Raw genomic sequence first — 14964 nt, forward strand, 5'->3', positions numbered from 1 at the left:
GAAATCAAATGTCAAGTGTTTTCATTTTTTATATATTTTGTAAACTCTACACCTAATATCAAAATTCGGAGAATGCTATGCGATGTAGATTTGATAAAAGTTTCCAGAAAACATAAAGTTGTTATACTTGTGTTTGATATGTTGTTGTGGAGGCATTTCCCAGTTAGCGAATTCAGCGTTAAAATGGACCGTTTCATCATGAAACAGATTATTTTTCCTCCAATTTGTATCTAAACAGCGGTTCAGATAAAAAACAAATATGTTTCAAGTAGATTTAAGGTCTAGAAATGAAATAAGATTGAAATCAGATCAAAACATTAGTTAATAAAGAAAATATAGGATATTTGTTCTTGGAGACAGCTCTGTCGTGAAGGAGGTAGTTATATCGCCAAGGAGATAGCTCTATGGTTACATACAAAGTACCTGATTGTTTGTGTATATTTTATTCATAACATTTATCACGACACAAAATTTAATAAAAACAATATTTTAGTAATGTAATTACTTTACATGTATATCATGACGTAATTTGCATAATAAACATTGACATTTACAGCGTTTAAATTGTTACCAACTCAATACATGTTAAGACTTTAACTTTTTGTACAGAACATACAAAACATACACATAGTTAATATTTGACTGTATTTACATCGTGTATATCAACCAACGAGTAGTTTTGCTAATGAGTCGGGTACACTGAATATCAAAATCCATAATGATATATACGTTTTTGCACATTTTGTATTTTAAGATACGAAGGAACTCAAAAGTCAGATCGAAATTCTCACGAATGATCTTGAAAAATAAACATTGTCATGGAAGCATTATTGATGATGTTAAACCTTTTCCCTTATATAAGCGTGTTTCGACGGCTTTTTGCCCCCCCCCCCTTTCTGAGGTCTCAAACAATGAAAAAATGCCCTATTTAGGCCCAAAACACTGTTTTTCGTTTGAGAAATGTTGTTAAAAAAGTGACCACTTTTTCGGCGCCGCCCCTCATCAAAAAGGTACATCAGGGGGTTGCCAGAAGGGGGATTTTGGGGGGTTGAAGGGGGCGGCAGCCCCCCCCCCCCATCGCCAAGAAAATTTTGGACATGTGACAGGCTAAAATGGCCTCAGGTCGATCTTAGGTCGATTTTAGGGTAACTAGTAACCGACGCTGAAAAGCCTTTTACTCTATCTCAATTCATTGAAAAGTTGCAGCACTTTGAAATCAGTTTTGATGGAAAAAAACAATGCAAAATAGTGATTTTTGGCAATTTTGAGACGTCCCCCCGTCGCCATGGTAACAGGAAATTTACGATTGAGCATGCTGTTACAGAGGTTATGGTCTAGTCAAAATTTGTGCCAAGTTTCATCAGTATTGAAGCATTTTTCATAGTTTCATAGCAGTTTGAACTTGATACAGGAGGCTTTTTCAATGAAAACGGCCATTTTTCGCAATATGCTCATGTGGTACAAGGTTAAAGTATAATGTCTCAACAACCGTATGCGCTACTTCACTTCTTTCAATTTGATGTACAATAAAGATATTGCTTCATTTCCTTGTTCGGCCACAGAATTGCACAATTCTGCGTTACTTTTCACAATACCTGCGGAATTTCCACTACACTGCGTTACTGGATATTCAAGGTGTTTTAAAGGGAAAAAAGAATCATAGCTTTCTGACTAGCTAGAAACAATGTAGATACGTGTACTAGTACGTTAGTGAAAATGTGAACTCACTGGGCATTTTAAATAGAGAACAAAGAAATCTTCTCAAAAACCTTTAAAAACAAGTATACCACAAGCTTTACAACTGTCGCATTCAAAGTTCTATTCTCCCATGTGAACGGTTACTATGTGACGCTTCAAACTCTTAGGCAAACTAAAATAACATACTGTGTTCCTATTAGGTAATTGTGTGTGTACATTTGAAATGTGAAGTCTCGGTTTGTGCACAGTGTTCACATTTGTACAGATTAATTTCCATTCATCCTGAAGTTGGATCATTCAGTGAACGATGTAGCAGGAATAACTGCTTATATCAAACAAATATTGTCCAATAGTTTATTTCTTTCTTGTTGTATCAACATCCTAAATATCTTTTTCACCGAAAACTTTTTACATTCTTTACTCTATAATTTGTGTCCCCTTTGAAACAATAGAGCTATCTCTTTGGAAACATGACTACCTCCTTCACGACCGAGCTGTCTCCAGGAGCAAATATCCTATATTTTCTTTATAAACTAATGTTTTGATCTGATATCAATTTTATTTCATTTCTTGACCTTATATCTACTTGAAACATATTTGTTTTTGATCTGAACCGCTGTTTAGATGCAAATTGGAAGAAAAATAATCTGTTTTATGATGAAACGGTCCATTTCAACGCTGAATTTGCTAACTGGGAAATGCCGCAATAACAACATTTCAAACACAACTTTATGTTTTCTGGAAACTTTAATCAAATCTACATCGCATAGCATTCTCCGAATTTTGATTTTTGGTGTAGAGTTTAAAATGAAAGCACTTGACATTTGATTTTAGCGACATGCACTAGCTCGGAAGTAGCGATAGAGCGATTTACCGTATACCGAAAGAGGTAGCTCTATCATTTACCAGGTGTGACGGATGTTTTCATACAAATTTAATCTTTTTTATGCGTATTCCTTTTTTCTGAACCCCAGGCCTAATGAATCGGTTAAAGTATGTTTGCACAAGAAAATCTTATGTTTGCTGTATTCCGGATAGCAACTATAACACTGTGACGTCACGCATACATGAGTTGATTAAGAACTTATGTGTTACCGTGGGGTTTTCCGTTTAAAATCCTTATTGATGAACAATATTTGATAAGATTAACAACAATACAGTTTAAAAGGTTAATGAAACTATAGAATGATTGGTTATAGGCCGACGGCAAAATATCTTTACATATCAATTTAATGTAGCTTTAAGTGAAAACCAAAGACATATTCAATGAATATTTATTTGTAACAAATATCAAGTTATTGTTTGAATACAATCAAATATACAGTAAATTTTGAACAGTTCTATGATATTATTTAATACTATTCAACTACAATGTACAACAACATTATTATTATGATAACATTTTTTTTTCAAGGAATTTGTTTTCCTTTCTTTCAAGTGGCAAAAGAGTTTGCTGAGAATATATTTCCAAGACGACATATATCATATCTGTATCGTACAGTGTCGTCTATGTCCGTGAGTCATTCAACCATTTTAAGTTGTAAGACTTTATTTATGCAACAAGACTCCTATAAAAGAACTTTTTCCATAACTGTCATGCTCAAACATTTGATTACTTGTGCTTCCACTGGTACACTTCACCCAGACCCTTTGTCCTTCCTTGACCATAGTAATTGTGTTCAAAGAGCTACAGTGGTAGCTGCTGTCCTCGTATTGATAGGTTCTGCCTACGATGTTGTGATCAAGAACTATTGCATATTGAAGGGCAGTGCTTGTATACACACAAGAATGTACGGCAAAAAAGTAGAGACCAGAGACTGGGGCTGTAAATAAGCCCAGCACAGTGTCATAACCGTTTCCTTCATTTACAAGGGTATTTCTCCACACAATGATTTCGCTTGTATCTGGACTTACATCGACGGGACTGTACGCATTGAAGGCAACAAGTGGTACATCTGAAATGATTAAATAAACACTTCTTAAAGTTACCGGGATACATTATCTATATCAGTGCTCAGGACATTCGTTAACTATATGATTTAAAATTACTGATAATACGCTGCCAAAGTGTTCGAAATTAACAAATTCAAAATAAACGAATTGGACATAAGGGCCTGTGACTTTCAAAAAGCAAACTAAACGTCACAAAGGCGAATGTTCTACAATGAAAGGTTGCTACACAATGTCATGTTACATAATTATTTTACAATCTTGCATATCAGAAAGGATTATCTGAACATTAAATGATTCATTTATTTAAACAAACTTTTTTATAGATAATTTTTACTATAAGATTTCGACTTACCCCCTTTAATTTCCACTTCATCAGTTTTGTTTTTGAATATCGTTGTTTGATCTGTAATGAATGATTCCATTCTCTCTTGAGATGCTTCAAGTTTCTTCTGCATTTCTTCCACTTTCAATTCCAGGCGGATCACTTTTTCGAGCAGTTTCGAATCGTAGGAATAACGATCCCCATCGTCTGCCGATAATCGACCAAACAACAGCATGTATACAACGAACAAAGTTTTCGTTATCGCCATTTTCATGACTTGAAATTGTTTAAATGCGAACTCTTTTCAAACAACTGGAAAAGCGTATATACGAGTATCTGATGTAAAATGTCAAATGCGTATTGCATTCGTCTCCATTGGTCTTTTTTCAAGTGTCATAGGAAGGAGGGGTTAATAATCAAATAAGGAAAACTAATCCTAAAAGTCAAGTGATAAGATACATTTTGATATATATACACAAGTTTTTTCCCCATTAGTTATGTTTTCGAGCTTAAAATAGTGAAAGATATAGCCCATGATAGCAAGACAATAGCTGGAAAATACCAAGAATTACCTATACAAACCGGTTTGTTTTTCAATTCATTGTTGGGTAGCATTCAACTAAATATTGTAATTGTGCTCTTTGTTGAGTGTGGCGGCTTATTTGTCAAAGTTTCTTACTATGGTATGATAAGCTCTTTGCCTTTCCGTTCACGATAATGTTGTTCCATATGGCACAAGGTTAGTTTCAGGAAGCGTACTCAATAAGCTCCAAGGTTTCATTAAAACCGAGCTAAAATAAATATTTTACTAATTTTTGTCTATGAATATTAGATTATACCATCGTTTCTGTATAGACATTTTGTATATGAATAGAAAGACATGATATGGCGGACAATACTCACTTTTTGGGTATTATTTGAGATTCTGTACCCATACGCCTTACAAGTATAAAGAAATGTTCTCACATAATAGGGAAAACAACATGCACGTGATAAGATGCCCAGAATAGTCATGCGAAAGACACTAACATTTTAATAATAGTCTTCATATCGCTAACTTGACAATGCAATTACCGGTTCGATAGAACAGCTTTCGGTAAGTATAATAACTTCTCAACTATTGTGGCTGATTTGTGCCATTCGTGTTTTGGCCCCGCGACCCCGGCAAGCGAAAAGTCGAAAATTAACAAGCTTGAACGGTTATATGGTAAGCGATTCTGGTTTCAGACCATTTTAAAGGTCACAAATTCTGTCATTTCAGACACGTTTTCTTGCGTCGCTACTTACATAAGTATATGCAAATATAACACGTTTTCTTTGGCCTCTTTGGTCAAGTATTTAAGTACACAAGCCAAAAGATGCGGGTTTGAATCCCAACATGAACTTTAGATAGTTTCATGTGAGGAAACATTTTTTGTATAAAGCTAGCTTCCAGCAAGTTTGTGGTTCAATTTAAGCGGTCGTTAGTGCCTGAAATAATGCTCAGAACCTAAGGTCATTCTTCACCAATGAAGCTAGATGATCGCCATATGACCTGTACAATATTCGGATGCTGTATGCTAGGCTGTGAGCTTTAAAACTTTTTCTTTTTCTGGTCAGTTACATTCTGTGCCGGTTTCTGACCAATCAAATGCCTGAAATTTGTTTTTGAGCTGATATCATTTTATGATTTAACCTCCGGTCCAGGGAGATACCAAATATAGTCAAGTTCCTGTCATAACTGTCAGTGTGACTTTTGAACTTGTGACTTTTCCTCTTTTGGCTTGAAATTTAACTTTTCAGGTGACTGACTGCTAATCCCAAGTGATTTGTAAATCAGAGATGAGAGACAAATGACCATTAGACTCAATGTTCCATGTGGTACCTGAATTATTTATTGTACAGCTATTGTCAAAAGAAACCATACTGAAGATTCCCTGCAACATGATGACAAATAAGAAAACTCAAACAAAACAAAGTTTAATTCTTCTAATCTATTTTTAAAATATCTTAGCCACAATTTCAATAAAGAGATTGACACTATCTAAAGAATGAGTATATTTTACCTTATTTCACCAACAACAATAACTTAATTTTACATAAACAATAAATTAGAAACAACATGTACATATAACGTCAAACAGTAAGATTTCAATGTTACAGCATAATATATGCTTACTTCTTTTTCCTTGTAAGGAACAGAAAAATAAAGGAAATTTATGAGCTATGAAATTTCTACATTAAATCATTCATTTTTTTCTACATGTTCACAAGAAGGCCTAAAATAATGCAATAAGTTCTAGGCATGTGAAACATGACACATCTTGAAAAACAATTAAAGCAGATAAAAAATTTCCTGGAAGTCTTTAACACATGTGTTTTATATTGTTTTGATAATGGATTTAGGGCATACTTAACAATTATCACCTGAGAAATGGGCAGAATGTAAAATAATTGGTCATAAAAGAAGCCAAATATGAACAAAGTGTTGTTTTTTTTTTCTTCTATACAATAAACTAAGGCACTTTAACTGTACTAAATTTTCAAAATGCAATAGAAGCAAAAAGTGGTTCAGCTATATGGTTAATAAGTAACCTTTTGAAAACACAAATATAAAAAAAGTTTTTGAAAAATAAAATATAACTTTTGGCAAAATGTTAAAACTAAAGAAAACAGTTTAAGTTTTGTTAAAATGCCCACACAACACAAAGTGATAATAAGACAGTCAACTTTGATGTAATTCCTTTTATATCATAATTAGATCATTATTTGTTGGATGACAAAATGATGTTCAGTAAAATCATGCTGTATTGTTCCTATCTTACCCTATCATTAGGGAAATGTTCTTAGTCTATTAAACAACATCTAAGGAAATTTTTCTTACATACCGTTTTCAAAATATTTTCTCAAATCTTTATTCTTGATGAACACATTCTAAAAATTCTACACATGTTTTTGAAACTTCAAACTTTATTGTTGCTGTCTCTTGATAATGTACTATTTTGAATTATGCAGAATCCTACAAAAAAGTGTTAAGGTTACATTGACCTTAGAAATTACCTGTTGACTACATGCAACTATTTCATAATGTTTAGCACTTTATGAATCTTTGATGAACTATATGCTACAGTGATCTCAATTACATCAACACAAATAGTCTTACTTTTCTTAGTATGACTTTTTCACAAATATTGTTCTCAGTTTAAAAACTTTTTTTCTTCTACTTGGACCATGATTTACAATGTTATTAAGATCTATGCTTGGACAAATAAACACACATTTAAACAAGAACGTGTTTGTTAAACACAAATGCCCCTGGCTCAGATTCTTGTCAGTAACAATATCTAAAACAAGAGCTGTCGGTAGGACAGCAACGCTCGACTATTCTTAGTGCTTGATAGTAAAAAAAATGCTTGATACAGTTACCGTCTCCTGTTTACAGGTTGGGGTCATGATGGTGAACAAGTGTGCAAAGTTTCAAAGCCATATGTCAATGGACTTTGAAAATATTTGAACTATTACAAAAACTTTAACGTAAATTCTAAGTCGAAAAAGGGGCATAATTCTGTCAAAATGCTTGATAGAGTTACCTCCTCCTGTTTACAGGTTGGGGTCATGATGTTGAACAAGTGTGCAAAGTTTCAAAGCCATATGTTAATGGACTTTGAAAATATTTGAACTATTACAAAAACTTTAACGTAAATTCTAAGTCGAAAAAGGGGCATAATTCTGTCAAAATGCTTGATACAGTTACCTCCTCCTGTTTACAGGTTGGGGTCATGATGGTGAACAAGTGTGCAAAGTTTCAAAAGCCATATGTCAATGGACTTTGAAAATATTTGAACTATTACAAAAACTTTAACGTAAATTCTAAGTCGAAAAAGGGCATAATTCTGTCAAAATGCTTGATAGAGTTACCTCCTCCTGTTTACAGGTTGGGGTCATGATGTTGAACAAGTGTGCAAAGTTTCAAAGCCATATGTCAATGGACTTTGAAAATATTTGAACTATTACAAAAACTTTAACGTAAATTCTAAGTCGAAAAAGGGGCATTATTCTGTCAAAATGCTTGATAGAGTTACCTCCTCTTGTCTACAGGTTGGGGTCATGATGGTGAACAAGTGTGCAAAGTTTTAAAGCCATATGTCAATGGACTTTGAAAATATTTGAACTATTACAAAAACTTTAACGTAAATTCTAAGTCGAAAAAGGGGCATAATTCTGTCAAAATGCTTGATAGAGTTACCTCCTCCTGTCTACAGGTTGGGGTCATGATGGTGAACAAGTGTGCAAAGTTTCAAAGCCATATGTCTATGGACTTTGAAAATATTTGAACTATTACAAAAACTTTAACATAAGTGGTTACGCCGACGCCGACGCTCGGGTGACTGCAATAGCTCTACTTATTCTTATCGAATAGTCGAGCTAATAAAGGCTGTATGTGCTAAAGTTTAAAAAATCTATTTTTAGCACTGTTGACCTTGACCCAACTGACCCCTTACTCCATCCAAAGGAAGAATACCATGTAAGTTATCTTCCTACCAATTATAATACAAATCTGTCAATAAATAAAGGCTGTATGAGCAAAAGTGTAAAAATCTATTTTTAGCACTGGTGACCTTGACCCAACTGACCCCTACCTCCATCCAAATGAGAATACCTCAATTTTATGTTCCTACAAAATATACAAGACATCTGTCGATAGAATAAGGTTAATACACCTGTAAAAGTGTAAAAAATCTATTTTTGACATTGGTGACCTTGACCCAAATGACCCCTTACTAAAGGAAAAGGAAGAGGACCTCCCTTGGTATGACTATTATAAACATGAAAGACATTAACTTAAAAATAAAGGCTGTATGAGCAGAAATGTTTAGATTTATTTTTTTACACAAGTGACCTTGACCTAGAGACGCCTAACGCCACAAAAAATTAGAGGACCGTTAAAGGTATCCACCTACCAAATATGAAAGATATCATTAAATAAATTAAGTAATTAGGTGAAATTTTTTGATAAATCCAACTTGGCGGAATAGGTTAACCATACAAGGCCCTATTTTCAAAGTGATAAAAAGGGAAATTACTGGGAAAATGGATGGCACATTTATATAACTTGGCAATATCATGTACATTGTATTGATAAGTAAGTGTGAAAGTTATTAAGCCATTAGTTCAGATAGAACATAAGATATTTCCAACTTGCCGGTTTAGGTTAATATTATTCATTTTCTAAGTGCTGAAAAGGGCCATAACTTGGTGCAAATGGAAGCCATAGTTATGTAACTTGCCCAGATCATATACTTTGTATGGATTAGTAAGTGTGTAAATTATGAAGCCATTGGTACAGGTACAACTTAAGAAAAATCCAACTTGCCGTTCTAGGTTAACCTCGTACGGACAGACGGACGGACGTTCCAACATTTTGGGTTTAGGGGCTATTTTCTTTGTTTTCTTAAGGGCTATAGGGCTACTAGCCCATAAACCCTTTGATCATGGAATGAACCTATTTTGTTCTCTTTACTGTTATAATTATATAGCCCCTAAACCCAAAATGTTTGCTTGGACAGACCGACGGACGAACGGTTCAATTACTATATGCCCGGGGGCATAAAAAAACATCTGAAGAAAATTGTATACATAAAATTTATAACAAATCAACTTTAATAAACTATCACAGTCATATACTGTTACCAACAGTTTTCATTAACTGACATAATATTATAAAGTGGAACATTGTTGCCAAAGTCCATTACAATTGGGTGGCTAGCTTAAAACTGATTACCAAATTTTCATCAATCTATATATTTTTCTTTAATCTACTTTACCTTGAATTTAGCTTTATAACATTTATTAGCTTACCAAATTTCAAAGTAAAACTTTAGCAAGCATGTATCAAAGAAAGACCCTACCTTAGTTTTCTAAACATTTTTCTTTCAGGATAATTATGGGAAAAAATATGGTCTTTCATCATAAATTTTTTTAGAAGCATACCAAAACAGGATTTTTCATAAAATCAAAAAAAAAATTCTGTTCAATTTTTAAAAATGATAGGATGATGTTTAATTATTTAACAAGGCAGTTTAACAAATGGTAACAATTTACAGTATATGATATGTGTAACATGTATTACTAAAATGAGCAACAAAATGATTTAGATGTCTTCATAATATACATGTACATATACATGTAATGAAATTCAAATATGAAAATGTGCCACAAGTTGGAAAACTTCATATTCATCAATATTCTTGTCTGGTTTTTTATCCTTTACAAATCTTGTCATTGATTGTCATAATGTCTGAATTGTCATAAATTCAGGCAATTTTCATACAGGTTGGTACATAAATACATTGTATTTTTGTTACCACACCTCTTTCTTTTGTGATTGTTATACAAGTAGATTAAAAGCAAATGTTTTAATTAACAACAGTTGCTACAAGTTAGAGCTTGAATTTTGTTCAATATAATGATAATGATGGTAAACAATGGTAAAAAGTGATATGTAAGTCTGAGCTAAAAGATGACCGCATGTATTATTTTATAATATAATAACAAGTTTGTTAGAAAAATGGGACTATATAATTGTGATAAAATAATGTCAATATTGACAAATGCATGAGACATCACTATTTCTTTGCTTTTATCTAATAATGAACAAAAATATCAATACAAATGCAGTATATGATTTTTTAAAACCTATCTAAATCAAACATGGCACTTATTCTATTTAAGAATAAAACAAACACTTATACAATGTATATAGTGCGAAAAAAACTGCTATTTAAAGTGGTATGCTAAAACTACATTTGTGTATTCCACACTTTGTTTGCCACTGCACTAAATTTTTAGTTCCTATATAATATAACTTAAATTGCAAGCATCAGATTCAAAGCAAAATAAGATTACAGAAAATAAAATGTGTAGCTATGATACATTATGGTACTGATGATGTTTGTAAGTTAATATACAAAATGAGGTCATGTACAGTATTAGTGGTTTGATGTGTTCATTAACTTTAAAATATTAAATGCCACAATATTGCATGGTTACTCACATTTTTTCTCCCAAGAAAGCACTTAACATTAAGTAAAATAAAAAAAATTCTTTACAATTAAAAAGCTACATGTACATGTACAAAGAAAAAAAAGACTGACACTGAAGGCAATGAGTATGAAAATTGTGATCTCTATTTTTATCTTATAGAATAAATGTATCTCATTTGGCCTAGACTTTAGCCCCAAATTATCATTAACATTTTATCATAACTACAACTCCAAAAAAAATCATAATTTATAAATTTAGTATTTTATATGCAGTCTCAAAATCTGTAAATAAAAATCATGGTTTTTAACATATATGCAAATGGTTCACATTTATGTTCACAACCTTAGAAATTTATGAATGCTGTGCCTTAAAGTGACTATTGCCAGAGAAAAAGCTACATTTAAATTAGCATAAATCAATGAAACAAATTTACATTGTCTCTAACCCATATGAACATATCATTTATCACCCACATTACTGACATAATTTCTAACTGAATTGAAAATACAGAAAATTGACACAGGTTATGAAAATCAACAACAATTGTATTTTGACAAAAAAAATGGTTAACTTACTGTTCATCTGAAATATTTTGTGATTTTTCCATAGAATTTTCATTTGGAAAAGTAAAACCTGAATTCTTAAAATTGTTTAAAGTAGGCTTGAAATATAGCTTTTTTGGACAATGATCATAATTCATGTACAAATACATGGATTATGACCAAGATTCATGCAACAATACATAAAGTCACAAAAATAATCTATAAAAACTTTAAAAAGAGACAGAAACTAAATGCTTCCTGACATTTTTTTTAATTCTTTAAAGGGACTTCACTAAGGTTTTTTGATGAGACTAGAAATATTTTTTTAAGATTTTTATACCATTTGATTAAGTCTGATCCAATAATTTGTGTGCATATTTTTAAGGTATTTCCTCAACCATATTTTTTTCAAAGTAATCATTTTTTCTTGTGCAAAATGACCCAAAAATGAAAAGCTTTACAACTCTTTCACATGTTTATCACTCATAAATTGTTTTACAATTTCCTTATTAGCATATTCCTTATTATCCTTTGCAGATTTTTACATTTTAAGTGCTAGACTTGATCTATGTAATAATTTTAAATTTAAATGTTTCGTTTTTTTCCTGGGGAGAGCTCCTTTAATACATGAGATTTATGCAAGACAGACAGAATATACTTTCATTGTTCTTGAAAGTTGAATGTTTAAGAGAATGAAAATCTATCATCCCAAACAGGTCTTCTGTCTATTCTACCATCGGCCAATCTCCTTACACCTGATGTAGACATATTTGAGCGCATTGAAACACCTGACATTTTTGAGACATTTGACCTTACTGAGACATTTGACCTCACTGATGCATTTGACTTTGCACTTGAAGGTCGTGACCTCTTCCCTTGACTTATAACAAATGAAGAATTGGATTTAGCACTTGATGGCCTTGACCTTTGAGTAGATCCTGCTGTTTGGCTCATGGAACTGTGTAGAGGTCTGAAAGACCTTGTTTCATAATGGGAACTGTCACCTTGCACAATCAGGGTGCCACCTGGAATTCCATATGACATCTGACGTTCTGCCTCAGTGATTTGTTCAGATCTCGACATTCCTTTTGATGGCCTAACTGTTTGTAACCTATTGAGCATTTGCTGAAAAGGTAAAAAACAAGGACATTATATTGGTATTGTCTTTATATATTTGGAAGCTAGTGGTTGTGAGTTCAGATTTTATGCAATAGAGTTAAAAGAATCCATATGTCTGCTTCATTTGTCTGCAAAAAATTCTATACCACTGCCATAAAAAAATATTAATGCTTGTTTTGAATAACAACTTATTATCATGATATATTTTTTCTTTAACAAGGAAAATTTGTAATGTGCCTAGATGGCTGTAAACAAGTGATAATGTTTGTTACTTTATACCTGAAATATAGGATAACTTTAGCTATTATTATCATTTATCATAGTTTACAGAACAAGTATTTTTGATGCAGAGAAGGATTTTTCTAAGATGCTAAGCATCTTTGTGTTATAAAACAAGAGCATACTTACCATGTTTTGTTCCTCTATACGTCTCTGTTCTCGCATACGGTTTACAGCAGAAGGGGTCAGTCTTTGAACAATGGGTTCACCTCTCCTTTTTTGTTCTCTTTGACGTGGGATAGTACCTGGAGCTTTTTTGACCGGACCTGACATCTGATTCATTATCTTCTTTAAAAGCCGTTGGTTTTCTTTTTCAATCAACTTTGCCTGACCCATAGAAAATGTGTAGTTACCTTTACTATTTTTACTTCCTCCTGTAGTAGGTTGTGCAAACATTACCCTCCTTGAGTTTGCTTTCAGTCTCTCTTGTTTTTCTTTGTCAATATCTGCCATACACTTCATTAAAATACTTAAATCTATCTCATCAGATTCCAAATTTATAGAATGATCGACATTCTTATCAGAATATTGCACAGACTTGTTACCTTTGTCTTTTGTATCACGTTTATGTGAGTATCTCGGACTCCCTTCAGGGCTCTCTAGAGGGGAAACATCAGTGATATCACTATTATTTGAAAATGAACTGCTTGATCTTATTAACTTTTTTTTACCATTGCCTCTTTTCTTCCGATTCTGAGAAATCTTAGATTTTCTATGGTTGGAATCAGATGTATTAACTGGTTCATGTTCTAGATCAATATCACTGTCAGATGACTCATATGAATGTTTGTTTTGTTTTTCTCTTTCCTTACCGGGATGTTCCTCACTCCATGCCTCGATATTTGCCCTAGGCATATGTACATTTAATTTCTCCTTTTTAACACTACTGCTAGACTTCCTTTCTTGCTCATCTTCATCAGAAGAATAATCACTGTTAGAATATGCGCTAGAACTTTCCGATGGTGAACTAGCTCTATTGTTTCTGTTATTGCGGTCATATTGTTTTGTTTTATAGCGTGGTGTTATTGAATCAGATTCTGAACTACTTAAGTCATTGTCACTACTCTTATACTTCTCTTCCTTTTTAGAATTAACTTTAGCTTTCTTCTTGTCTCCGTTACGCGATAAGTCGCCATCTTTTTTCTGCCTGTAAGCACTTGTCGGGCTTACCGTCTTTTTGTCAATAGTTTTCTTTGATTGTGGACTTAAACTGTCGTCAACCCTTGGTGTGTCAAAGAAGTCAAAATCTACACTTTCGGTTGTATCCATTGTTAATCAATAATGTGTCTTAAATCAATTTTAAATAGGGTTTACTTGGAACATATGAAATGTCACATTTTGTTGTTATATAGCAACTGGTGAAATCTCGAGAGAAACGTGATCTCGGGAATGAAGACTTCCTGTCTAAGGTTTAGTACCACTATATTTTTTTATTTAAACACTTGAACACCCCTATGTATTTTACTTCCTATATAATAATATGAAAAAGGCAAAGCCTAGAAGCGAGCTCGATGTACTTTTAACGTTAAATAGTATGAAATAATCGCTCATTTTTATTTCAAATGCAGTGACGAGTGCGTGTGACGTCACACGTACTGTGTTAAATATGGCTCCGCCCCTGTCGTTAAATGAATAACGAGTTTTGAAAACGGTGATAAAACTTTGTTTGTTTATTTTATTTCACTCTATATTTTTTCAAGCGAAATAAAGATTATTTAAAGTTGAATAAATGTAAAACTTAAAACGTTTGCGACATTAAAATAGCGTACTTGATTTGATTGTTTTGCACGTGCTGTTTGGCGCTACATTGTGACGTCACGTTAACAATACTTAAACGTCTGTACAGCGTTAACGACTGAATAAAAGATATTGGTGTTCGGATTCATTTTCTTAGTTAGACCATTTTCTTTCATTCTAGATAGTTTTCACAACAAAATTCGACAAAAAATTGTTTTTATTTATCAGATTTTTCAAACAAAATGGCGCCTTCAATTTTCATTTTTTATACACAGCTTCCGTTATTCTGGT

At 32.8% G+C, this 14964-nt stretch overlaps 2 protein-coding genes across 2 annotated transcripts; both read right to left on the reverse strand.

The window, feature by feature from the left end:
* Nucleotides 1–2960: 2960 nt before the first annotated feature.
* LOC132715392 (complement C1q and tumor necrosis factor-related protein 9B-like) lies at nucleotides 2961–4325 on the reverse strand. The gene is made up of 2 exons (XM_060698391.1): nucleotides 4004–4325; nucleotides 2961–3653 (listed from the first exon to the last, which is right to left on the reverse strand). Exons 1-2 carry the CDS (start codon nucleotides 4245–4247, stop codon nucleotides 3247–3249), a joined length of 651 nt encoding a protein of 216 aa, XP_060554374.1. The 5' UTR covers nucleotides 4248–4325; the 3' UTR covers nucleotides 2961–3246.
* A 5221-nt stretch (nucleotides 4326–9546) lies between these two features.
* On the reverse strand, nucleotides 9547–14338 carry LOC132715386 (cilia- and flagella-associated protein 97-like). The gene is made up of 2 exons (XM_060698385.1): nucleotides 13066–14338; nucleotides 9547–12663 (listed from the first exon to the last, which is right to left on the reverse strand). Exons 1-2 carry the CDS (start codon nucleotides 14203–14205, stop codon nucleotides 12223–12225), a joined length of 1581 nt encoding a protein of 526 aa, XP_060554368.1. The 5' UTR covers nucleotides 14206–14338; the 3' UTR covers nucleotides 9547–12222.
* Between the last annotated feature and the right edge of the window lie 626 nt (nucleotides 14339–14964).

Source organism: Ruditapes philippinarum, unplaced genomic scaffold (genome assembly GCF_026571515.1).
Source record: "Ruditapes philippinarum isolate M1 unplaced genomic scaffold, ASM2657151v2 ctg548_1_1_1_1, whole genome shotgun sequence".
In the NCBI taxonomy this organism is placed as follows: Eukaryota; Metazoa; Mollusca; class Bivalvia; order Venerida; family Veneridae; genus Ruditapes; species Ruditapes philippinarum.